Source organism: Phragmites australis, chromosome 1, assembly GCF_958298935.1.
Source record: "Phragmites australis chromosome 1, lpPhrAust1.1, whole genome shotgun sequence".
NCBI lineage: Eukaryota > Viridiplantae > Streptophyta > Magnoliopsida > Poales > Poaceae > Phragmites > Phragmites australis.
In genome coordinates, this window is record NC_084921.1 from 12685099 (window position 1) to 12713087 (window position 27989).

General features: G+C 48.0%; 1 protein-coding gene and 2 pseudogenes across 1 annotated transcript; 1 reads left to right on the plus strand and 2 right to left on the minus strand.

The window, feature by feature from the left end:
* Positions 1 to 4541: 4541 nt before the first annotated feature.
* On the minus strand, positions 4542 to 13609 carry LOC133910189 (CO(2)-response secreted protease-like; annotated as a pseudogene).
* A 1824-nt stretch (positions 13610 to 15433) lies between these two features.
* Positions 15434 to 17119, minus strand: LOC133910179 (large ribosomal subunit protein cL37-like). Its single transcript, XM_062352695.1, has 2 exons — positions 16959 to 17119; positions 15434 to 15922 (listed from the first exon to the last, which is right to left on the minus strand). Exons 1-2 carry the CDS (start codon positions 17056 to 17058, stop codon positions 15588 to 15590), a joined length of 435 nt encoding a protein of 144 aa, XP_062208679.1. The 5' UTR covers positions 17059 to 17119; the 3' UTR covers positions 15434 to 15587.
* Positions 17120 to 25738: 8619 nt separating this feature from the next.
* LOC133931201 (uncharacterized) lies at positions 25739 to 27958 on the plus strand (annotated as a pseudogene).
* The last annotated feature ends 31 nt before the right edge of the window (positions 27959 to 27989 follow it).

The following is a 27989-nucleotide window of genomic DNA, read 5'->3' on the forward strand; positions in this document are numbered from 1 at the left end:
ACGTGCCCTCCGTTGGTCCCTTCCCCCCTTGCTTCGGCACTGGGCCAACGGTGGCCTGACCTCTCTCAGTTTGGTCGGAGCGCACCTGGTCGGAGCGAGTCTAGTTAGGGCGATGCTGGTCAACCCTCTGTAGATCGGCGCCGCTCATAGAACCACTGCCCACCGCCGCTGCCCGACTCTGAGCAGCTTGGTCGTCTTCTCGACCAACTAGGCTGATGTCACAACCAGATGGGTGGTCGCCCATGGCAGTGTTGGGTGGCGTAGAAGGCATGCTGATAGCAAGATCAACTTCCCGGGAGGTCTCCGTGATCTTGTCGATTATCGGACACAAGACATCAACCTCAGGAAGATCCCGCGATGACGCAAACCAAGAAACCCTGACCCAGGAGAAGACTTGAAGATGAAAGTTTCGAGAAAAGGCCAAACATACCAATCTGAGCAGAGCCCTCTCCGACAGGGAGAGGTCGCACAATGGAGAAGCGTCTCACGAGGGGCCATCCTTCCTCGGGGCTACCGCCATGAGAAATTTGATCTGCAACTTGATGACCTCGTCAGAGAGCATAAGAGGGATACTTAATACACCGCATGAATAAACAAAGAGTGCCATTTGTCAGAGAGCATACGAGGGATCCTTAAGACACTGCACAAATAAACAAAGAGCACCATAGAAACGGTTGCGATATTACCTAAAGAGCTCTCCCTGGTGACATCATCACTACAGGTGTGTATATATATGCCAGATGTGCTCTTTTTCGCAAAGGGCACAACCGACGCTTGATGAAGTCACATGCAACATCTGATCCCATCAGCCCGGCTCTTGTGAGGTTTTTGACCTAGGCTACGAGTCTCAACAGTTCTAGAATGGTCGCGGGGGAGTTCCCCCAGCTCTCAGAGACATGTGCCGGTTTGTTCGGCACGCATATGTTGCCCATGGAATCCTCTGTCTTGAGATAGAATAATTCTTCCCTCCAGCCCGACTATGACAACTTAAGACTCATCTCAAGGTAGGATCCCGCGATGCCATCGCAAAGGCGGAATCTGCAGCTCCCGATTGGTGGCTCGGTCTGCAACCTAGCCATGTAAAAATACCTTAAGAAATCGAGGCATGGCTCGACCCCTATAAAGTTCTTGCACACATGAGTAAAGATGCTCAGCATGATGATGGAATTGGGATTGAGATAGAGGTGGCAGATGTTGTAGAAGGAGATAATGGCGGTGAAGAATTCAGAAAAAGACAGCACAAGGCCGACCAAAAAGGAAGAGGCAAATAACACGATCTCCCCCTTGCGGGGAGCAAGCACGTCCTTCCTCGGGCAGTACCCCGAAGAAAGAGGACGAGGGAGCAAATGGTTGTTGTACATCTACTTCAGCTTCGCTACAGTGCACTTGGACTTGGGAAAGTTTGGCTCTTTACTGGTGCGCAGCGCCATTAGGAATGGCAGGGATGGTTGCGGGAACACGAGTGGAGATGGAGACGATGAGCTCTAAGCGTAAGGGCTTGGAGGCTGTGGGGAATGGCGAAAGGATTCATAGGCAAGCTTTGGCTTTCCAATTTATTGAGCCAGCACAACATCCCAACCGTTGCGCGGAGCTCAACCGTCTTGAAATTCGAAAGATCACACTTTAGGGGCCGATATTCTCTTAGGTCCGACAGAAATCAATGTCTCTCCCCGATGTTTCTCTCTCTTTCTGGAAGTTTAAAACCTCCCCTTGGGATGCAATTTTGTGGGCTTGCCACGAAAGTGAACTGCATTGATGGTCACTCCCAGGGTGAACTCGTGTTGACCTGGGGCCCAGGTGGTGCAACTAGGTCCATCCGCGACCATGTGGCGAACCACTCATATCACCACATCCGCGAGGGAGCTTGGGGGCTACTGTTGGTGTATAGAATAGGGGAGTCATCTGTTCTGAGAGCTCACACCGGCCAATACCAGTTGGCCAAGGATTCTTTCTCGGACCAGGGTCCCATTGTGAGACCAGTCTACATCTTCGCAACCAGGACTCTTACCACATAAGGGATTCTCATAACCAGCCTTCGCTGGTCGTAGGATAGGTACTCATCAAACTAGCCTATTCTCATTAAACGCATTCAACTCAAGTATTTTTCTTCCCTAGGCACTCCTCCCCGACGGACAGGTCATGGCCGGTGCAGTGGTGCCACGCCCCGTCCTGTAGCATTAATCATTACGGGACGGGCTCACAGGTGTGTCAGGCTGCTTCACAGGCGCACGTGCGTGACCGGTGATGGGACGGGGTGGACCGACTGACCGGGGGACGTAGGCGTGGAGGTGTCCAATAGATGGGATAGGCTCGATAGCTTTATTAGAGCAAAAAGGGGGCACATGCGCCGCCCATTTTAAAGAGGCCTAGGGGTGGAAGGGTTGGCGAAGGTATGGGTCAGCGGAAAAGGACCCATTTGTAAGTTCTTTTTTCTCTAGTATATAAAGAGAGGAGGACCTGGTTTGTAAGAGAGGAGGAGTCAAGATAACTCATCTGTAACCAGTTCATAAACAAGGGTAACAAAATACACAGGATGTAGGGATGTTATTCTTAGGGAGGTCTGAACCTGGATAATCTATGTGTTCTTAAGTTCATCAGAAACACAGGTACACCGCAAGCGTCGTTCACACGACCATCGACCGGTATACTAGAATCATTATTAGGGATTAACCCTCAATAATAGACTATGCCTATATATTCTAACATTATGTATATATGCACGAATTCCCTTTCCTACGGACCATGGCCAATAGTTTGCATCGATTAATCGCAGAATTATTTGTCTATATGCAATTGGAACTCATACTATTTTCACATATTTTTCTTGGAGTTGGGCAATTGGGGATTGGGATCGATCCTCGTCGGCAAGGGGCTCGCAAGCATTTGGCATGACATTTTTGCATTATGCTCAACTTGCGCAAATTATTTTGCGTGCAGGTACCTAGTTTTGAATGGTGCATCATGCTACTAGTGTAATCTCTAGGCATATGTCGTCGTTTGACAGAACTCGTATATATGGTTTGCGTAAATCCAGGAAGTAGTCCACCTCTTTTGTAGAATTATTATAATTATACTATGTACAACTGATCGAGACCTTTTTGACAAACGTTGGTAGAAATTAAGGGTGGCAACTGGTCGGGTTGGGGTCAGGTGGAGCAAGAATGCACCTGATCTGAAACCCAAGACATCAAATCCAACCTGGTCCCAAAATTCTTACCAGGTGCAAAATCAACCCTGACTCTAGCCCTAACGAGGACCCAACATCCGATGGGGGACCTGAAACCCAGGGAGGAATGGTCTAGATTTGTCTTTCCCAACCTCCATTGCCTCGCAGCTCCTGACAAAGGCTGGTCATCCCTGAGACGACGAGACCCCAACCTCGCACGAATATGCGGAGGGCCGTGCACCCACAGGGCAAGCACGAATCCGCGTGGCGCGGTGATGCGAAAACCCTAGCCGAGCTGCACCTCGTGTCGGCGCAAGAGAAAGCGACGGGGCAAGGCAGGCAGGGGTGAAGGGGGATCACAGGCCTAGGCGGGTAGCGGGACCCAGAACGTGAGAGACCGAGAATGGGAACACGTGGAACACAGCGAGCTTGAGCACGTCGTGACCACTACCGAGGGAGACATAGGAGAGCACTACAGTGAAGATCTTGGAAACCGGGGAGGATGGTGAGGCCGAAGAGGGGTTGGTGGCATCGATGTCGCTGAGGAGCAGTGACGGACCCAGAACAAAAATGATCGGGTGTCCCACTTATTAGGCTAGAGGCTCGTATGTCCCACTTGTTAGGCTAAGGGTGTCATATGAGCCTGGTATATATGATGTATCATTGAAAAACAAAAAATTACTTGGTGTCTTGTGCACCCCTAGTCTTGAATGTGGGTCTGCCTTGCCGAGGAGGAGGCGCAGGGAGAGTAGGACGTTGATGCACTCGAGCGCGGCGCGGGCTCAACCACCTTGGGAGAGGCCGGGTCGAGCACAGGGAGGAGCATGGAGACCAGAGAGGGCGGCTTTGGCGGCGAGCGCGGGGATGCCAGGGATGGGGGAAGGCAAGGTCTCAATCAATATGGGCTAGATCCAGGTCCAATGACTTCGATTTTGAGTGTGGGCTAGTGGAACTGGGCTGGGTTTGGGCTATATCTAGGACCTATGGGTGCAAAAGCTACCCTCGGACCCACTTGGAACCAGGGCCCCGACCCGATAGCCCCACATATCAAATTTCACATATAAACGCACCCTTGCCAAATCTGAAACCCACGGGCTCCGATCTAACCCAGTCTACTGCCACCCTCAGGAGAAATCCACCCCTAGGACGTCCCTTTTAAGCCTAGCAATGATGAACACTCCCCCGGAAGCTGAATCCCTTCTGGCCAACCTCTCTGGAGTTCATTGATTGTGAAATCACGTTTTTCAGTCGCGTGTAGTATAGGAACCTCACTGGAGTTCATAGATTGTTAAATCACCATTTTCAGTCGCTTGTAGTGTAGGAAAACTTTATTCAGAAGTCAAGCTGGAACTGAACTTTCTGCTTGTGAGCCTAACAATCGACCCGACATTCTTAACGAGATTGTGCTAACCAAGCCAATAACAAGCCGACTTCTGCTTGCCAGCCCTGTTACACGAAACAACAATCTTTTGCTAAGAAAACTAATTCCAAATCGTTTCCCTTTTGTCAAAAAAGGGATACAATTTAGGTACTTCGTAATTGTGACACCGAACCGAACACACGTAAAACAAGAAACAAAACGAAAAAATGGGAGCAAAACACCGATCACTCAGGCCAGATGACATCGACTGCGAACGGCGTCCGCACCGAGTGCGCGGCATCCGACCAGGTGACGGCGCCGTGCGCGTACCCCCTTGCTCGCGCCCGCGCCGACGACGTCGAAGCTCACCTCGTACCTCGCCGTCGTCCACCTCCTCGAGAACACCAGCCGGTCCGGGGACACCCGCACCGTCAGGCCGGCGGGTGCCTCGAGGGCCGCCACGTACGTCGCGTTCGACGGCCCCACGTTCATGGCGGTGCGCGACACGGTGACGGGCTTCCCCCTGAGGAGCCGCGGCACGGAGATGGACGGGTAGTTGACGCCCGCCGCGATGAGGTCCGGCGAGGGCGCGCCCGCGGGGCAGGCGAAGCGCGCGGATCCGGACACCTTGCGGACGAGCTGCTCCTTGTAGCCGTAGAAGCAGAGGAAGTCGAGGTAGTCCTGCGTGGTGATGTCGAACACCAGGCCTGGGCTGAGCGCACGCAGCGGGCTCATCTCTCCAGCGCCCATGTCGTGCCCCGTCGCCGCCGCGCCCGTGCTGCTCGCCAGCGGCCGCCCGAGGTTGTTCGTAGTCGCTGCGTTTGCGCCGACCAAGGTCATTTAAATTCGAAACGCGAACGCGAATGCTCCGCCAAGATTCCTTACCTGTGGTCATGAGAGCTGATCTGATCATGGACGGCGTTCAGCCCGGGTACGCCGACTTGACGAAGGCGGCGGCGCCGGCGACGTGCGGGCAGGCCATCGAGGTGCCGGCCTTGATGGCGAAGGCAGAGGGCTTCTTGCCTGGCGGGACATCGCCGTTGTCCGCGGACGGGATCGTTGCGGCGAGGATGCTGACACCGGGCGCCATCAGATCAGGCTGCCGCCCAAGATTAGAAGCGTGGCACAACGCGTCAGAACACGATCAAAATGCAAATCGCTCCAAGAATCTAATCACAATTTATGCTACTCAAATGATTCACTAGCATTACAAAACCGCGAAAACTAACTCGATAATTAAAGCAAGAAATTGAATGGATAAATTAGACCTTAAGGATGGACTCTGTGAGGCCGGAGCCACGCGCCGAGAATGACGCCACCACCGGCGCAGGCTTGAAATCCTTGACGTCCTCGGTCGGGAGGATCACAGCCGTCGGATTCCTGCGCCAGCACAAGATAAACGGTCACTCAGTCAGACTCCTCTCAGCGATAAAAAAAACAAATCGTTGCGCGGCTGGCTGGCTCACTTTGTGGAGTCGATGTACTCGAGGATCTGCGCGCCGGCGTCGGTGCTCACTTGGGAGAAGGCGAAGCCGCCGGCGACGAACGGGATGTCCTTCTCGGCGTCGTCGATGAGCACCAGCCCCCTGGCGCCCGACCCCTCGGCGACCAGCTTCTTCACCCGCCGCGACACCATCGGGTCCGTGCCGACGCACGCCACGATCTTCCCGGCCACCTTCTGCGCGTCCAGCGATCCAGGGTAGCGGTTGCTACGTGCCAATTCGCAGCCGCGGTCAGATGGATCAGCCTGCAACCGTGCGAAATGTGGCGCATTGCATCGGTAGTCGTGGCGTGTACCTTGCCTCGGCGACCGGTGCATAGTAGGCTGCCGCCTGGGGCCCAAACACCAGAGAGTACTGGCCGCCGCTCAGGCTATGGTTGGAGAAGTTCATTGCTACTCCCTGACACGAACCAAACGACCAAGCGATAAGCATGGTAGTGGCAATGCGATGGCGATGACAGTGTGGTTACCTTCACGACGGTGCCGTTGCCGAGTGCGATCCTGGACTGGAAGGTGCGGTCGATGGAGGAGGCAGCGACGGTGAGGATCCACGGCACGGAGTTGACGACGGTGTAGGGGTTGGGCCCGTCGTTGCCGCCAGAGCAGACCACCAGCACGCCGCGCTGGTGCGCGTGGAACGCGCCCAGCGCGATGGGGTCGCTGAGGAAGTCCAACTGGAACGCGGAGGTCATGCCGACGGAGATGGAGATCACGTCCACGCCGTCGCCCACCGCATCGTCGATGGCCTTGAGCACGGCCGACGCCGAGCAACCGCCCAGCGAGCACGCACGGTACACCGCCACCCGGCTCGCGGGCGCGCCGCCCTTGGCCGCGCCCCGGGCGAGCCCGTAGAAGTCCGCGTCCGCCACGACCGCCCCGGCCGCCGTCGACGCGGTGTGCGTGCCGTGGCCCACGGTGTCCCGCCGCGATCCGGTCTTGGCCGGCGCCTCCCCGGCGCGGCGGGAGGCGTTCGACACCGACTAGAGTTGGACGCCGTAGTACCGGGCGCCTATGAGCTTCCTGTGACGGCGGCACACGGCACGACACAATTTATGTGTTACAGAAGTTTCTTTACAAAGACAGAGCACAACGCAATCATTATTACTTGTTGCAATTGCTCTTCTGAAGTCTGGGCCTTCCATGCACACGCCGCGCCACCGCGCTGGCACCTCCCGCATCCCGGCGTCGTTGAAGCTTGGAGACTCCGGCCAGACACCTGACGGTGGCACGAGAACAAATGGCGCGCGTCACAACAGGTGCAGGTGTGTCAGTGTCACTGCCTCGTCGTTTTAATTCATAACGTGACACACCTGTATCGACGATGCCGATGATGGCATCGCCGGACGCCCGGCGGCCGGAGCGGAGCCCGGACTGCACCTCGAGGAAGTCCCACGAGCGCGTCGTGTGCAGCTGCAGCGCGCGGTCCCGGAACACCGACACCACTGTTAGAATCTCACCGGAGAGATGACGCTCACGTCGCCGGAGAGATCACGGCCAAGAACACACAACTCACGCGAAGCACAGAGGACACGATCTTGATTTTTTGCTGCTTAACTTGGCTGCTTTTCCAGGGACTATTGTATTGCTTAAATAACCGATTACAAGGAAAGAAATCAAGGCCTCAATCAGGCCAGCATGCACACCAACCACACAACGATCATGTACCTAAAATAAGCTAGCAACTAAGGAAAGCAAATGCTAATTCTAGGCACACAAGGATTATTCTCAACAATCTCCTCCTAAGCCTTGTTGTGCTCACTATTGATATTGATCAGGCCGATCTTAGTGCGAAGCTCGTGAAACCTGACTCTGCCGAGTGGCTTTGTCAGAATATCACCCAGTTGCTCTTCGCTCCTGATGAACTCCACCTCGATCAGGCCATTTTCTGCGGACTCCCGGACTAGATGATACTTCACTTCGATGTGCTTGCTCTGTCCGTGGAGTACCGGGTTCTTGATCAACGCAATGGCGGACTTGTTGTTCACCCTCAGCATTGGCACGCTCGGCGCAGACCCCTGCACCTCGGCTAGCACTCGAGCGAGCCACAACTCCTGACAAGCTGCATTCGCCGCCGCGATATACTCCGCCTCGCAGCTGGATTGAGCCACCACTCTCTGCTTCATGGACTGCCAGGTGATTGGACTGCTGGCCAAGAAGAAGATGACTCTGGTTGTGCTTTTCCTAGCATCAACATCTCCTGCGAAGTCAGCATCACTGAAGCCTGTCAACAACGCCTCATTCCCCTTCTTCCTGCCGAACAAGAGTCCCCAATTGCTGGTTCCCGCCACATAACGAAGAATCTGCTTCACAGCTGCGAGATGATCCTCCCGTGGCTCCTCCAAGAAACGGCTCACGTATCCAACAGAGAATGCAAGGTCGGGGCAAGTATTCACCAGATACCTCAAGCTCTCGACGATGCTCCGGTATGCGGTGGCGTCCACCAGCAGCTCTGTGCTCAGCTTGGTCAGCGTCAGGCGTGCTTCCATGGGTACGTGGCCGGGATTGCATCCCGCCATGCCGCTCCTCTCCAGGATCTTGGCGGCGTAGGCTCCTTGACTGAGCAAAATCCCGCTCGCGCTCTACTTCACCTCAATGCCGAGGTAGTAGTGCAGCAGGCCGAGGTCGCTCATCTTGAACGCGGCCGCCATCTCCTCCTTGAACGCCTTGAGGTCGCCGCAGCTCGAGTCGGTGATCACAAGGTCATCGACGTAGACCCCGACCACCAGCTGCGCGTCCCTGCTCTGCCTGACGTAGATGGCATACTCCGACGGGCTCCGTCTGAAACCGAGCGACAGCAGCGTCGAGTCCAGCTTCGCATTCCAGGCGCGCTGCGCTTGATGCAGCCTGTACAACGCCTTTCGCAGCTTGAGTACCTTGTGCTCCTTGCCAGTGATGACGAAGCCGGCCGGCTGCTCGATGTAGACCTCCTCCTGCAGGTCACCGTTGAGGAACGCCGATTTGACGTCCATGTGGTGCACCTCCCACCCCTCGTGCGTCGCGAGGGCGATGAGCAGGCGCACCGAGTCCAACCTGGCCACCGGCGCGAACACTTCGTCGTAGTCGATGCCGTGCCGCTGCGCGTAGCCCTTCACCACGAGGCGCGCCTTGAGCTTGGCCACCGCCCTGTGCTCGTCCCTCTTCACCTTGAAAACCCATTTCACTCCGATTGCTTTGCGACCAGGTGGGAGGTCGGCGAGGCACCAAGTGCCATTCTCCTCGATCGATTTCATCTCCTCCATCATCGCCTTCCTCCAGCTTGGATGGCGCTCGGCCTCGGCGAAGGAGGTGGGCTCATCGGAGCTCACCGCATGCAGCTCCTTTGCAACCAGTGCGCGCGGTGCGAAGCAGCGCGGCGAGGCCGATCCGATGATGTCGTTGATGTCGCGGTACCGGAGTGACGCGTCATCATCGTGGTTGGCATCCAAATTGTTGTCGTCGATACCGTGCGGTGAGCCGGGTTCCACCTTCGCGCCACCAGCCCCGCCGGGAAGCGGCGACTGCTCTCCCGGCGGTCCTCCTCCAGGCGCCTCAACAGCGTCATCAGCCTCTGGCGTGGCCTGGCCCGTGGTGGTGTACTCCACCGTGAAGATGTCGTCGCTGCCGGCCCGCTCGCCGTCGTCGCCACCACTGCCCCAGTCCCACTGGGCTTGCTCGTCGAACACCACGTCGCGCGTCACGTGGACACGCTTTGTGACTGGGTCGTAGGCGCGGTACGCCTTGGAGCCGTGCTCGTAACCGATGAAGATCATTTTCCGGCCACGATCCTCCAACTTCTTCAGGTGCGGCGCTGTGTTCCGGACGTAGACGATGCAGCCGAACGTCTTCAGGTGGTGCACCGCCGGCTTCTTCCCGTGCCACGCCTCGAACGGTGTCATGCCGTCCACGCTCTTTGTCGGGCACCTGTTCAGCACATACACGGCGGTGCTCACCGCCTCGCCCCAGAACCATCCGGGGAGCCCCTTCGCCTTGAGCATGCTCCTCGCCGTCACCACCACCGTGCCATTTCGGCGCTCGACGACGCGTTTTGCTGCGGGCTGTAACGCGCGGTGTGCTGACGGTGCACAGCCTCAGCCGCACAATACTCCGCGAACTCAGTCGCGGTGAACTCGCCTCCACGATCGGTGCGGAGCGCCTTCAGCTTGAGGCCGGACTCGTCTTCCGCCCGTGACTGGATCTCCTTGATGGCAGCCGCTGCACGATCCTTTGAAGGAATCGCGGCCACCCACATATATCTGCTGAGGTCGTCAACCAACAACAGGAAGTACCTGTTGCCTCTGGGTGTCGCCGGAGAAATTGGACCACACAGGTCGCCGTGCACCAGCTCCAGGAGCTGCCGCGCACGGTATTCCGCCTGTGCCAGGAAAGAGGTGCACCGCTGCTTTCCGGCCTGGCAAGCCTCGCATAGCTGCTCCACTTGCCCTACCTCCGGCAGTCCACGCACCAGCTCCTCCCGAGCTAGCTTCCGCAGCGCTGCCATGTTGACATGGCCGAAGCGCTCGTGCCAGCGCCATGCCACCTCGTCGCCGCGCCCTTGCATCGCCAGGCATGACGGCTGCGCCAACTTGATGCGGAGCATGTACAGCTGGTTGGCCGCACGCGTCACCTTTGCCAGCAGTTGACCGCCGGGCTCCCGGATCTTCATCACCCTGGCGTCGATGTCGATCTTGTAGCCGACCTCGTCGAGCTGCCCGATGCTCACGATGTTGGTCGTCAGCCGCGGGATGAAGTAGACCCCGGAGAACGACTGGATCTCGCCGGTCTTGCACATGAACACGACGGTCCCGCGGCCCTCGATCCGTGCCATCGAGTCGTCGCCGAACCGCACAGTGCCGAGCACCGCCGTGTCCAGCTTCGAGAACGCGGCCCTGGACCCGGACATGTGGTTGGTGGCTCCGGTGTCCAGGATCCAGGTCTCGGCCTCCCGCTCCTTCTCTTCTCCAAGGTGGGCGAACACCTTCTCCTCCCGAATCTTGATCTGGGCGCTCAATTTCGCCGTCGCCGCCTCAGATCCGCCGACGCCATGCTGCTGTCCCGCTCCCCGCGGCACCGGATCAGCTTGCTGAAGCAGGACGACAGTCGATGGGGGAGGCGCCGGCGACCCTGTCGGCGATGCGCTTGTGGATTGCGGCGGCAGCGGAGTGGATAGAATGGGCGAGGCTGTCACGAGATGGAGCAAGGCCTCCTCTTCATCCTGGACCACGTGGGCCTATTCCCGTTTGGGCTTCGATCGGCACTCACGGGCCCAATGGCCCAATTTCCCGCATCGCCTACATTCGTCGCCGTTGGGCTTGTTTGAATTCGACGGCCCGCTCGATGACGAGCCTCCGCGTCCACGGCCACGCCCGCGCCTGCCTCCGCCTCGGCGTGCGCCGCCGCCACTCGTGCCGCCGCCAGAGTGGTTCTTCGCCTTGCGCTTCTTCCGCCGCGCGTCCCACTCTTCCACCGTGAGGTACAACTTGCCCTCGTGCTGCATCACCGCCGCCGGCTCCTCGTCGGCATCCTCCGCCGCCCTCAGTCGCCCGGTGAGCCCTTCGACGGTGAGTGTCGACACGTCGAGCAGAGTCGTGATCGCAACCACGATCTGCTTGAGGCGCTTCGGCACACTGCGGATGATCTTGTTCACGATCGTGACCTCCTCCAGCTTTTCGCCCAGGGTAGCCAGAGTCGCGGCCATGCCGTTGAGGCGCAGCACAAAGTCCTCGATGGACTCGCCGTCGTTGAACGTCGCCAGATCGAATTGGCGTCGAAGGTTCTGCGCCGCCGTCTTCTTCACGCGGTCATCCCCGACCCGCATGGTCTTGATGGCCTCCCACTCCTCCTTCGCCGTATCCTTGTCAGCGATCGTGGACACCATCTCCGGTGGCACCGCACCACACAGAGCGTCGAGCGCCATCATCTCCTCTTGCGGATCAGCGCCACCATCCTCGATGACACTCCAGAGCGCCCTGGCCTTCAACTTTACCTTCATCAGGAGCGCCCAATCGGAGTAATTTGTCTTGGTGAGGACGGGGTAGCTACTCCCGCCGCCCACCTCACGAATCACCCGCTAGATCACGTCGTCGTCCTTCGAGGTGCCGTCGTCGGGCTTCTTTCCCGTCATCTTCGATCCCAGGCCCGTACTAGTCGCTCTGATACCAATTGTTAGAATCTCGCTGGAGAGACGACGCTCACGTCGCCGGAGAGATCACGGCCAAGAACACAAAACTCACGCGAAGCACAGAGGACACGATCTTGATTTTTTGCTGCTTAACTTGGCTGCTTTTCCAGGGACTATTGCATTGCTTAAATAGCCGATTACAAGGAAAGAAATCAAGGCCTCAATCAGACCAGCATGCACACCAACCACACAACGATCATGTACTAAAATAAGCTAGCAACTAAGGAAAGCAAATGCTAATTCTAGGCACACAAGGATTATTCTCTACAACCACCCTCTCGTGCCCTGCCAAGAACGAAACAGAGGACAAGTGGACATCACGTCGCCATCGATGCTTCGCTCGAACGATCAGTGCAAGGCAAAGAGTAATTCAACAGGCAGGCAATGAATGGACCGGGAACTGAACCGGAGAGCGCGGCGGCCTCCTCCTCGGTGAGGTCGGCGGCGAAGCCCTCGAACGCCTGGTGGTAGCTATGCCTCAGCGCCACCCTCCCCTGCTCGTCGCGGGACGATGGACGTCAGCATCTGCAGGTGAGCCGCCTGGACGCCTCCGGGTCTCCGCCACCGCAGCCGCCGGACGGGCTCCCCGTGTAGACGACATACGACTGAATTGCCAACACCATCGATCAGCAAGCATAATTCAAGAACTCTCATGGTGGAAACAAGCAATCATAATCCTAAGCTATTTGCGGCTTCAGTTCTTGCAGCTCAGCTGCCAAGTGCAGCAACCCAACAGTAGTACTACCTCTTTGATGTGGTCCGGTACAGCTGAGAGGAGCGGTACCAGGAGGCAGTAGGCGAGGACGAGCATGACGAAACGCGCGGTGTTCGCCATTGATGCCCACACGATCAGCTCGGCAACGAGACCGGTATTCGTGTGCAAAGCTGAAGTGGACGGTGACCACTCGGAGCGGTAGAATTGCAGTAGCAGGGACTGGCACAATTTGTAGCTGGATCTGTGCCTCGCTTTTGACAGAAATCGGATTCACCTGAGCTCTAACTGGTCTCTTTTTGGTTCTTTGGTGGAGTGGCTTTCGATGGGATCGTGTTGGATGGAAGCTTCGCTCGTGGGGATACCGGATACATTCGCCGTCGTCTCCGTGCGGCCTGATCGACCGCGTGTCTGGCTGAAACGATGTCCATATGCCGCGGAAATTTGCTTTCTGGAAGAGATTGCTTGGCGCCGAGGAATGGAATATGTGCAGCGCAGTGCGATCTGACGCTCTTTCACTGGTGGAGATGGAGCCTTGGTTTCACTTTCCTCCTGCACTAGGCTTCAGTGATTTTGCTTTGCCGGTAAACATTTCGATTCATTTTCTCTCTTCTTTATCGAAGATTTACTTAGTTTATGTTTAGAAGCGAACATTTGCTGTGTACAATTTCGTTGCCTCTCTCACTTGAAAAAAAAGAAAATCATTGCCTCTCGGTGAGTGTACTGAATATCTTGAAGTGGTTGCTGATAGGGAAGATATCTAAATGATACAGTAGAAATATTGCAAGGAAAGTGATGGATCGATCATAAAGCCAAGGACCTGTGCCGTGTCATGCATTCCTGCCTTTAACCACATGTGTGTTTTTGTCGAAAAAAAGAAAATAAAAAAATGCAGCCAAAGGCCGGGCAAGTCATTTTCAAGCAACGTATCATATATCCCTGCCTTGAGTTAGTGAACTTCATTTTCTGGTAGCTGAACTTTCATATCCCCCAGCATGAGAACACATTTCACAACAATGGCATTGCCCCCAGCACATTTCTTCTTTCTTTCACACCGATCATGATGTTTTATAAATCTTACATTATACCAGGATCGAGTGCGATGATTGTTTCTCTTTTCACTGGGTTGGATCCGAGGTTGCGATAAGATCATACCGATCATGATGAAATGGTGGGGGGCAAAGCAAGAAAGTAACACCAGAGATGTGAATTACACTAATAAGCACATGAGCAAAAGCGTTTCCACAGACAGAGCCCCTATAATTTGCTCCCATCACGAACACAGCGTCTCGAGTCTTCTGTTTTCAATTGCCATCTTGTTGCCACGGATCAGACCATGATCCGGTCACCTTGAGGGGAAGCAAGCCCGATTCGATCAGCGACGCTCAGTAACCAAGCAGATGAAGTATCTGATTCTCTTCCGTCCAAAAACTGAGACCAACAGCATCTTGTCTTCTAATTTTGAGTCAATCAAATAGAAACTTTCCTCTTCTTTAGTTATGTCAGTGCAAAGCAGATAGATTACAGATTGGTGATGCTCTGATGGAGATGGCATGAGTTTCGAATATACTAGTTAAAATGGCCTTTTCATTTCAGATAATGAAGAGGCAAAGCTTCCTTGCAAAAGAAGAAGAAATAAATGTAAAACACTGAACAATCTGGGATCATACAATGATTGTTCTTTTCTCGAGTATCAAGGGCCATAAAGAGAAGCATGGGGGCAGGGTCACATACCATGAACATGTACTGTAGCCAACTGAGTAAGCAAACAAAGATTCCTCTTATCACCTTTGCTTGCATAGCCAACGGAATCCACCCTTGTGAGGCTGAGACTGCTGAAACATGGTCAGTTATTGCAGGTAAGTTTGGTAATTATCTTCAGAATCTCAGTACAGGTAACGCAGATTCTGATATTTCACTGTGTGTCTGACTAGAATCGAACAGATTCTGAAAACTGCAAACACATTGCATAGCTCCCGACAATACATCTCCAGAGGACTCAGGAAAGGTAATTTCACAAGAGGGTTTATAACAAAATATCGACGAAAATGGCTCCTTTGGATCATTCATGTTGTGCCTGTCGATGATAAAAATTAGATTTAACTTCAGCTGTTTTGTTTCTAAGCCAATGCATGCACCTTTGTACACCTTCCTGTATCATATAGCTGAAGTTTTCGGAAACCCAACAAAATACAGTAGGAAAGAGCACAAGCTGTATAACATATGCAGGAAAGCAGAGGAGAATTGCTGATGAGTGATGAGCAGCGGTTTCTTATCCTAAACCAATGTGCCCTCAAGTCAGAACCTACTGTGTATTTCAGGACAGGCAATGTTCAAGCCTTCAAGGACCATCTGGTTGGCATTCCAATGGCATTTATCATGATGTTTGACAAGTGACAGCTACAAGAGATACCCCTAACTTGCTCATGAAAGAACAGATAGTTATGCAGCATAGACTTAGAGATAGTTCTGGTCCTGAACCACATCTAAAGCACATCAATCTTATAAGCATCCAGGAAAAAAATTAGAGACAATGATAACACTAGACTGTATGAAGATTCAATTATGGGAAAACAGAATCACATTTTACAGGCATCGTGTTTCAGATTCTGAACAGCAAAATTGGGGAAAAGGGGCAAGCACAGTGTATCGATAAAGTAAAGGCAGAGTGGTGTCCGATATCGATGCCACTCATACATTCTTGAGCTTCTTCATCTTGGACGGTGGCCACCTGCCTTTTTTCCTCAGCCGCCTCTTGCGGACAAGCCGCTTGCGTCGCTGCCTCAGCTTCTTGGCCAGCTTCATCCGGGCCCTCTGCTCCATGATCATCTTTTGTTTCGACTCGAGTGGCATTTCCTCGATCTTAGTCGCCGGTTTTGGCTCTTCTGGTTGCTCTGCATTAGCCTCACTGGCCTCCGTGGCGGCATGAACAAGAACTGGCCTCTTCTCAGTGAAAGAAGAATGGGCAGCAATCACATTCAGAGGACTCTGCAGGGAGGTGAGATTCTTGCATTGCAACCTTGGGGCTGCAGCAACAGTAGTGACAAAGGGTAAACCACTTGATAGGATCTAATGCATTTTCAAACATGGCAATTCTGAGCACAAGTGTGCCTCATGGGCTCATGGCCCATAGACGATCATAGCATATGTGATACAAAGTGCAAGTGTAGTGTTCTTACTAGTATCACGAGATGAATCAGGTGGAGAGGCAGCGTGGATCTATACTCATCTTATCATCTATAGCATGTAACAACTGATTGTGCTTAGTTTCTTACTAATATCATCAAATGTGGCTTACACTCATAAAGTAACCAGTGATTTCGCGGTAGCATAAATTAGGAAAGGAACAAACTTTGTGATTCTACTGATTCTTTTAAGGCACAATTGATATAACGTCCAGCATATTTAGAGCGTAATGCACAGAAACCCCCGAGATATTGCTACAGACCAATTGCTCAAAGACATTCCCGATTGAGACAAGAACATCGCTGAGACGGAGAAATGCCACGGATCAAATGCCGCACACGCATACTAATACACCCCCACCAATTTCGCCACCATAGTATCACCAGATGAGTCTGACAGAGAAAGATTTTGGACATATACTCATCTCTAGCAACTAGTAAGTGTAATGTGCTTCGTTGCTTCCTAATATCAGCTGACCGTGTCCTACAATGAAAAAGAAAGTGGTGGTAGAACAAAATCGGAAAGAAGCAAACTTTGCTAGTATACTGATTTTTTAAGACCCAGTTGATATAATCTCCAGCATACTTAGAGAGCAATGCGAGAGTGCACAGAAGGACCAAACACTCCGCTGCAGACCGAGTGTTCGAAGAAATCCCCCAACGATCCAAGAACATGACAGAGACGCAAAAACGCCAGCGGCGCGAACGGCGCACACTCAGAACCAATACTAGACCACCAAACTCACCACCACAGTTTTCAGTAGGGGACTACAGCTACACACACAAGCCACCGTCCCAAGAATCAGCCCCAACCAGCATACGGGACGTTGGACTCGGACAAGACGCCGGGGATCGAGGAGGCGTTAACGGAGCTTACCGGGGTTTGAGACATTTCCAGCGGCGGTTAAGAGAGTCCGGGAGCGAGGAGGGGAAGGGGAGGCGAGGAAGGAGACGGTAGGGGAGAGGAGGAGCGCCATGGGTGTGGATGTGGCCTTCTTGGCCTATGAATGCTATTGCACCTGGGAGTGTGAGGGATAATAACCGGATAAGCCTGAGCGGGAAGAGACCAGGCAGCCGTCTGATCCCGAATGGACGGTAAGATTTAATAATGCTTGACAAAGGGCGAGAAGCCCCTTGTTTCCGCGCTCCGTGAGTGTGGCCCACATGTCATTGAGAGAGAAAGAGCATGCAAAAGGAATTCGGGCAGGTCATGTACGGTTGCCAAGTCACAGTGAGCAAATTTTGGTCGTCATTCGAACAACAGACATATGTACGTAACTTAAGCATGCTATGAACCATAAAAATGTAAACCTCCTCGCTACCAAAAAGGGATCAACTGCAGTTGCTATTATCGCTAGGGCAATATTCAGACCCGCCCGAGTGTCACTACTGCCATACAAGCAGCTATGGTCCAATGGCACCATGTTAGCAATGTCTTTTGTTGTCATCACGAGGGAGAGGAAGAGGAGCACAACGAGGAGGAGGATAAGGCCGATCTTGAAATTTTAACATGTTGTTCTGCACACGTGGTTTATCAAAACTATTTATGTATATTGAGATTTATACTGGAAAGATAACTGAAAGAATTAAGAGAATCAATGAATGAATGTATATTAGGCTGGAGAGATGAACGACTGAGATAAATCGTGTGTGCATATATGCGTGCGAAATCAAATTTTCTAGATAAGGCTGAAGCATTGTTAAAAAAGAACATAGATGGGATTATACCATACTTGCTCCTTGCAAGCGAAGATCACAACTCACGACGAGGAGTCTAAAAAAGGGCAATCTAGGCTAACACTCCATGCACACTTGTTTTATTATAGTTACTAATGAGGATTTAATAATTAATAATTAAAGATTTACGAGAAATTACTACTAAAGAATTCATTTGTATAGACGGTTGGTAACACCTGTGCAGGACGTTTTTCAAACCGTCTATAGAAAAAATTCTATACAAATCAAGTTTGTACGGACGAGTTTTAAACTGTTTGTACAAAGATTTGTATAGACGGCTCGTAACTGAAGCCATCTGTACTGTTCCTATATTACAGATGGCTCGAACCATCTGTGATATATGAACAGTACATACGCCTTCAATAACGAGCCATTTGTACTAGAGATTATCACAGACGGCTCTAAGTTTCGAGCCGTCTGTAAATATTGTTCAGTACAGACAGCTTCAGTTTTGAGTTGTCTGTACTGTACATTTGTACAGATTATTGTAGGCGTAAAACCGTATATACTATGCATTTATATATTACTGCATTAATATATTCCTGAATATAAATTGACACATCAACAACAAATCATTCACAGATCATTTGCATTCAAACAATAACAGATCGAACAACATACACATATCATACACGCAGCAATCGAACATCTTCATTCAATGTCATAAAGTTGTACACCTAAACAGAAGTAAAATTTCAATATTATAAATCCTCACAACATTGCAAAACATTCTTCATTCTTGAGTTAACACCATACCTGACAATATATGAACCAACAAATTAGCTTTAGCACACTAAATTAAAAAGAAGTAATGAGTTCATTTGCTTTATTTTCTATATCATTAGCCATAAAAGGTATAATACATCAATAGACTGCAAGATCCAAGCATTTTTAATATATTGAAATGACCAGCTTCTGTTAAGATTACAAACCTTAGCTCCTAAAGTTGTTGCGATCATGAAATTCACCGCTCTCCTTTATGATCTCCGCAAGTATGAAATGGATGAGCCGTTTTTGAATATACATGAGACTGTCCTTCACGAAATTATTTATAGGAAATTTATATGTCTGTAGAAGGAAATTAAAATAGTTAGGCACAACAATGAAAATTGTATTTTAATATACTATAATTACACTAACCGGCGGATATACTAGTGGACTAGAGCCAACGATTTGCAGCATATACTGGACAACATAGAGCCCACAGAGGTTGGTGCCCTGCGACTGCCTATGACACTGCAGAAATTTGTGCATGGTACATTTAGTTCTATATAATGCATATTATAATGGTAAATTGATGTGCGACAGAGGAATTATTACCGGAAACTTATGTTGGTGGGTCGTCGATGGTTTATCTCTCTTTACAATCTTGCCCATCAAAACATACTTCACGAACGCGCTTGTTAACAAATCAGTCAGATCTGAATACCTATATGGGCCATAGTACATCGTGTCACAGTATATACAGTGTTGATTGTGTGTATAGATGCAAACTAGTATTTAATGGTCTCGGTAGTTGTACGGTAGAAAAATAAGGTCCTTCGATCCATAGAGAGCAACCATGGCCTCCGCGACGTATTTTTCAGCCTCCCCCAGAGACCAAGTGATTGTTGACCCACATACAACATGTGGGTCAAGAAATCCAATTCTCGGATTCTCTCTCCTGACTTCTTGAATTATAAGTCTACACATAAGAGTAATATAGATGAATGAGCATATCAATGAGTTAGACGGTTCATTAAGTATAAACCACGATTAGTAACACTTACAGTGTCCATCATCTCACTAGACCGACGTCCAGCTTGTCAAGATGGTAGAGGAGGAATAAACATAGGGCACGCCTAAGCTTGCTGAGGCTGCGTTGGCATGCCTACTTCATTGACGTGAGCTATGGTGTAGTGACCCGTGGGAATTTAGTTTTTGCCATGCACACCTCGCTTTCACTTCTGCACCTGAGTTTCTTCTGTTTGCTCCTGAGAAGTGGCCTCTACATCTTGTTAAGCAGTGACCACCTCTTGTTGTCGAGGAGAAGAGGCTGGAGGCAGTTCGCGTTCATCTCTAGACGCTATCTTCAAAATAGGAAATCACATGCTTATTGGGAACTTATTATAATGGTAGAAGTTTGTTATTGCTATTGCCACTCTTCTAGAAAATAAATCACTTAGCTCAAGCTAACTATCACTTAGCTCAAGAACGAGGAAAGATTCAGTAGAAGGATTTTGCTAACTATCACTTAGCTCAAGCTAGTTTCAAAGAAGAACAGCATGGAGAAGTATCCTGAGAACAGCAGGGAAGTTGTAATATGTGCCATAATAAGAGCATGAATAACCATATTCCATAAAAAGCATAACAAGAACAGAACTGATCAAACTTGATATATATGAACTTGAAAGAAAGAGTCATCAGAGTATAATCAAAGATGCCAACCATCATGTATATAAAACAGTACTGAACAACAAGCTGAAGGGTTAAAATGTGCTCTCAGATAGTTCTAAAATTCTGCTCCCTAGCGGATCATAATACACATCACAACTGGGCATTTAGCTAAGGTCACACCTAGAAAAAGAATCTGCCATTCATTCTCTGAAACTAAACAAACTTATTGGACAAAGCTACTAAACAGGTTCAAAAAAGTAGAATGTAACAAAAACTGCAAAAACCAAGCTGTAGAGCAATAGATGGAACTGAATAGACCAACAATTCTACAGCTCCACCAATCTAGTAGCAATTTATCCAGAATTTCAGGTTACCAGAAAGTGCACAGAGAAGCAACCGAGCTGCAAAACTCGGTATATAGGGGTTACTCAAAGATTCCCATGTCACAACTTTCACAACTAGCTTAAGCAAAATAGTAACAGAGAAGTTTACAGGCTCAATCTATTGTACTTAGCCTAAATGCCCAATTTCAGTAAACATTAACATCATCGAGCATACATACGCAGATAACCATGCTATTCAGGACAAAGAGATTAAAAAGTAACAATGAAAATTCATGAAAGGAGTGGGTGAGAGAGGTAAGGTAAGTAGGTAAACTAAAAATAAAACAATTTGATGCCGAGATCCCAATGAAATCATTTAACTGGACGACAAATCACCTTTCTCACAGCAAAAAAAAAAAGCATAAATGTTATATTAGTCCTAGACTAGAACGAGTGATTAACTGAATTTCGTAACATTAGCACATACTGGATTCCATAAAAACGAAACCATATGTACATAAAACAATGTATAATTGTAAGTTTGAGCTATTTTCGCTCAATCATCCAAAAAGTAAAAAAAGAAGAAGGCATATATGTGATGAGCCTTGTCATGTTGAAACATCATTTGATAGGATTCAAATCAAGCTAAAACATTTCAATCAATTCTTTAAAGGCTGGGGTTATAATGTATACAAGAAACTTATGATACTAGAACAGTTAGAGAAGGATAATGTGTTATCAACTAACTAAATGTGTATAAAAATATTTTACATAGTGAGTTGCTAGAAATTTTAGAGGATGAGGAATTATATTAGCTTAAAAGGATCATTAGACTCCTCCACAACAGTCTATGACAAAGCTTAAAGCCAATCTCATATAAACTATACAATTTAGTAATTATAAATGCTTCATTATGTGTACTACTTAATTATCAAAAACTCAAACTGGTCATTTATTTGAACATTCAAACTTAGAAATGTAGACACCACAGAGAAAGGAACCGATAACCTGTATGATCCAAAACTGTCATACTGCATGAAAGTTCCATAGGCCAAAAAATATGCAAGGGATGTAATTTTTGCAATTTTTTAAAGGAAAAATTGCTCTCAGATAATAAGAAACAATTGTCCCCAGGACTTTGAAAGTCATGCTTCCTAATTGTCCTAGTGAATTCATCATCAATTGGGGAATGTTCCTAAGCATCAACTAGTAAAAAGACCTGGACTTAGAATAGTAGTAGCAAACCACTACCGAGTCAAAACTGAAATTGATTCGAGCCGTACAAGACAGTGATAACAACTTAGACTTAGCAATTCATCCAGTACCAAAAAAAATGTGAAGCATATACAGAGATCACTACAATACCGAAAAAATTACCAGGTGTATCTCAATGCATAGAACAGAGTCGAAACTAGAGAATTCACAGGTATATACTAGATTACTCAGAGAACATGCCCAATTTCAGTAATCCTAATCATCATCGAGTAAATACCATACAAGGCTTGCACTGTCTAGAGTATCATCTAGCATAATCAGGCATCACAGAGCATAATCATGCATATAACAAAGAAGAGAGGACCACAGCTCGGTCGGAGCATCGGCTATGACAGCTCGACCGGGAGGGAATGGCTGCTCACCATCGTGGATGGATGGAGCATGGTCGCTGGGGGCAGGGAGGTCGCTGGGAGGAGCACAATTGCTGGGGAGCACTGATGCTGGGGAGAGGGAGGTCGCCAGGAGGAGCATGGTCGCCGGGGAGCACAGTCGCCGGTGTAGGGGGGAGGGACGTATATCTTTATCTCTCTCACGAGGTGAACGATAACATGTACCATTATATCAAAAAAAGATGGAGGAAAGTACATCTCAAGATGACATAGTGTCTTCACCACATCGGCCTGTAAAATATCAAGTACTTCGAGATCGATGACCTTCTGAGAGATTGTGTTGAAGAAGTAACACAGCTTGGTGATTGTGTCTCGAAGATAAGTCGGTTGGATATTTTGGATTGCAACAGAAAATATCTGTGTCATCAACATGTGGCAATCATGGGACTTTATGCCAACTAATTTCAAATCTTGCATCGAAACAAGTTTTGAGATGTTGGCGGAGTAACTGGATGGATCTTTCACACCATGCAAGCACTAGCACAGTAATATGAGATTCATTGATCATGCATAAAAAAAGGGCGGGTAGCGTGAAATTCTCTCTTTTGTACGCATCCCATACTTGCGCCCCTTCATTCCACAATATTTTTAGATCTTCCACTAATGGTCTTAGGTATACATCAATATCATTCCCAGGTTGTTTCGAGCCTTGGATAAGCCGTGACATTATCATGTACTTTCACTTCATACACAACAAATGAGGTAGGTTGTAAATATTGAGAACAACTGGCCAAGTGTTGTGCCTGCTGCTCATGTTCCCAAAAGGATTCATCCCGTCCGTGCTCAAAGCAAACCTTATATTCCTCAGCTTTGCACCAAAATCATTAAATATTGTGTCGATGTTTCTCCACTAGGGAGAATCGGTAGGGTGCCTTAGCTTTCCATCTAGCTTGCGGCCCTCCTAGTGCCATCACAATAATTTGATCTCTTTTCGATTAGCAAACAAACGCTTAAGATGCGGAATTATAGGCAGATACCACACCACCTTAGCAGGAATTCCTTTCCCCACCTCGCCATCGTCTGATTGACTCTTACGCTTGTATCGAGATGCTTTGCACACAAGACATGAATGTAAGTCTGATAGATGTTTATGGTAGAGGATACAGTCGTTCGCACATGCATGTATCTTTCTACATCCATCCCTAATGGACAAAGAACCTACTTTGCTTCGTATGTGCTTTTGGGAAACTCGTTTCCATATGGAAGCATGTTCGATAAGAATTCTAATAGCGCCGTGAAACTCTTGTCCTACCAACCATCCCTTGCTTTCAATTTAAGTAGTTCAAGCACAGATGACAACTTTGTGTATTCCGATTTGCATCTAGGGAACAACGGCTTCTCCGAGTCCTCAATCAAGCACATGAATTTGTTAAAGTCTCTCTAAGTACTCAAGTTCACGTCTGCATCGTACAACATCTGATCCAACCTATCATCGTCACCTGCAGCACCATAATCATCATCATTTGCACCAAATTCCTCGTCATCTTCTCTTCTTACGTCGATTTTAGGTTCTTCAACGATACCAACGTCTTCATGTAACACATTCTGCTCTTCACCATGTTTGGTCCAACGCGTGTAGTCCGGTTTGAAGCCCCCGATAATCAAGTGTGCTTGGATTTGTAGGGCTGCGTTCTGTCTAAGAAAATATCTTTCATTTCTACAATCGCAACAAGGACAATATATAAATTCAACACCCTTCTCCAATCGATCCTCCTCGGTAGCTCCCAGAAAAGCTGTCACACCATCAAGGTATCCATGGTTCATACAAGAAACATAATCCAACCACGATCCATCTACAATGTACGAAGTAAATTAATGTCAAATCAACCTAATAAAGAGAACAACCAAATTTTTCGTCAAAAAAATGGAGCTACCATGCATGCATGCATGAATGAACCATACAAATGACAATTAATTTGAAAATAATTAATGATTACCGTTATATTATATACATGAATACCTAAAAATAAGGGCAAACATTAATTCAAAACTTGTCATTAAATACTATAGTTATTGATAATTTTATGTTTATATACCAAAAATCCAAAATTTATCTACAATACTAGATTAAAGCTAGCCATTTATAGTAACACATAATTAAACCTTCATCTATACTTTGAGCTTCAAATATACCTAGAACAACTAATATATTCTAGATCATCATGAAAAAAAATCTAAATCTAGATATAGATATAGTTGATCTCTCAAGACTAAATTAGAACACAAATCTACATCATCCAGTGAATATAAAAAACTATGTCATTATGGAAAAAATCTAGATCTAGATCAAGATCTAGCTAGCTCTTCAAACCAAAATCTAGACCATCTAAACCCAAATAGAACGTAATGCTTACCTTGGAGTAACAAATGATAATGAATCTTCAAGTTTTCACCGAAATCTAACAAAATTTTTGGTCAAAATCGTCCTCTCCCTCCAAAAGTTACGCACTGTTCGGCCACCATTGTTCTGCTTCGATCTGGAGGTAGGAGATGATGTACTGTTCTAATAGTACAAACAACTTCATGTTTGGAGCTGTCTATACTAAAGTGTCCCACCTCTCCCCGGCTATTTTCTCAGGCGACTCGTGTTTGAAGTTGTCTGTATTAAACCCTAAACTCTAAACCCTAAAGATTATCACATAAGACTTTAAATACGGGGGCCAAACATGAGCCATCCGTAAAATTAATACGAGCCATCTGTATTAATATTACACATAACTCGTATTTGGAGCCATCAGTGATATTGGTTTTACTACAGATGACTCTAATTACAAGCTGTTTGCAATACTAATACAGATGGTTCCCAATAGAAACCGTCTGTAATAAAAGTGTCCCACCACCTCCAGAGGGGTCTCGTCATTATCACAGACGGTTCTTATTTAAAATCTTCTGTGATAATATTTACACAGATGACTCCACATACCCGTCTATACAAGGGCGTCCTACTAAATCATTTATGTATTAGTGAATATGGTATATCCTAAGAATAGAGTATCATCATACATGTATCTGCTACCTTATATGACAGGTTTAATAATCACCTTAAGGTAAACAAGCCATGTGTGAATATTTCAGGTAGTTTATTGTATTCTACATGAAAAATAACCTTGGATTTGAAAAAATCCTCCAGATAACACAATTCGGGAAGGTTACGCTTGAGACTCCGAGTATGGTATGTCTCCCTTTCCCGACTATATAATGAGGGGAGGGGTACATCGAGAAAAGGGGAAAAAAGCCGAATGGAAGCCATGACAAGCCAGAATGAGAGCTAAACAAAAGCAATACGAGGTCAAATAGAAGTAGAAACAACCCATTGAGATCCACAACAAATTCAAGCCATGATCAGATTTATCTAACAAGAGCTTTAGAATTTAGAACATGAGAAAATTTGCCAAGATTAATAGGAATAGATCAAAATACACCCCATCATTGTAATTGTCTTCTCCTAAGATTAATCAAGGCATAGGTATCCTCCCCCACCCCTTCTATCTCCTCACTGCATGTTCCCCGTAATCTCTCACGTTGTCCACTGCCCCGCCTAATGAAATGCACAAATCGTAGTGCCCGAGCTCGATGACTTCATGGTGTGGTCTGGCCTGCCCTACCCGCCAGGCTCCAGCCCGCCATAGAGGCTCCCCAAGACGGTGTGTAATGCCACCACCTTCTCCGCTGACAACACCCACCTCCTGGCCACGGTGGCGTTGCCCTCAGCCACCATCTACAACTACCACATGCTTGTCGTCATCAGGTGCTTTGAGCTCTCGAGCCTCCTTGCCGCCACGTTGTTGCCCACAGGGCCCTACCTGCAAACCTTCCAGAAGTCATCCTCACCACAGGAGAAGAATGTCATGGTCTGGCACGTTGACACGGCCACCACCCTCTACCAGCACTACCAGAAGAGCATGTCCAAGGCCACATGGTTCGTGTTACTTGAGCTTTGGTCACACTGATAAAGTTATGCTGCTTGAACTTTGATGCTTAATTATGCATGTAGAGCCATGCCAAATAAATACATAATTAAATTAAATTATGCTTGTATATCTGTTAATGTATACCTAGCTATTTAATAGCTTGTAGTGTCATATCACTCATTTAGTAGGTAAACACTTTGTCGAAAGGAGTGAAAGGCATTTGCTTGTTAACAACACCCACCATGTTTTCTCTTGCAATCCTTTATTAGCGGTGAACTGGCAATCATTGATTTGATATGTTAGCTATGTATGAACTCTTGCACATTTGCGTATACATCCTTTTTTATTGATGTTCCTATCGGTGCTTCTTTTTGGAGACTAAAAAAATAATGTTGTCACTCAACAGAAGAGATATTTCCTAGCACCCAGGCCTTAGTGATTTCATTGGCTACTAATTTAGCTTTTTATCATCATTCCAGTAGTATTACTTTTTTTTCTATCGTTCTATATGGAATCTTCATTATCTGCACACACGAGTTTTTTTTGTTTTTTTTAAAAATGGAAAGCAATCTGGGAGAACTTGTATCTATAAATTCAATTTAACCTCAATTTGAGATGGGGTACCATGAGGTTCATTTCAGTTCTTATGGTACATGACATGTTGATTGAACTTGTAGGCCAATAGTTCAGTTTTCCACAAATGAGTCAGTTGCTTGCCGGATGATGCCTAATGAGATACAATTCCTTGATCCAAAAGATTTCACAAAAGGGATTTTGTCTAGGATAAGAATGCCTAGCATAGCTACAATGCAGCTAGCAACTGCGCCAGGATATCATGTTGCTAGATTTGTACCAGAGACAAAGGTCCATATTTTTACTTAGTTTGATTGTGTTTCCACAAACTAGTTTAAGAACCTTAGTGATCTTACCTTTTTTATTTTGGATTTCAAGTAGGGTGTTCTAGCCATACTTCAGATTTTCTCTTGCAATAAGGATGCACAAAATCAAGCTGTTACTCGTAGGAGCTTTTTTCGCTGTTCCACTTTTCAATTGCATTGGAACAAGGGGTCTACTGGGATTCTTGTTCGTGCTCAAGCTGATATGGATAAAACCAACCAGATTTACTATGGTGAAACAAAGTTGAACTACTTGACAACTGACTGGGCCTTTTAAGGAATTGTTCCTTAATAAGTTCTTAGATTTTGATAAGACTATTTCTTTAATTTTTTGTCACTGACCCTATCATGAATTCACAGGAAATGATGGGCCGATGCATGATGTGCAGTGTGGTCTTCTTCGGGTTCTGAATTTGTTGTGGTTTACGGATGTATCGTTACATTTATAGTTTTTACATGTAATGTAGTATTTCAGGTCCTATGTTTACTATTTTCTACTCCCTTTGTCCTTTAAAGTGTTCCTTAACTTTATCTCAGTTATGCCAGCCAGGGCAACAATATTCAACAAAAAAAATGCAACTCTCTTCTTGATCTTGCTTAATGCCTTTACAATATGATAAGATGGAACCCCAAAGGACGATATATCCTCTAGAATAATTTTCAGTCAGTCTTGTTATGTGGTCTGGTTTGAATGTATATGAGCAATTTAGACTTAATTATCGAAGTTGAGCTATCTAAATAAGCTATATACATTTTACAAACCTCATGTTTTGACGTTATCCTTGATCTCATTTTCTCGACCAATTATCGTATCAGCAGGCTTTGGTAATTTGCTTGGTGATATGGTATGTTTCTACGCAAACAAAATTTCTGTTAAACAATATCCTTGGCCCTGAGAATCGGTATATTTTCTGAATGAAGAAATATTACTCTTTTCATTTGTTTAATTGTATGTATGCAGCGAGCATAATGAGACTAGTAGTAGCAGCAGCAAGGGGACA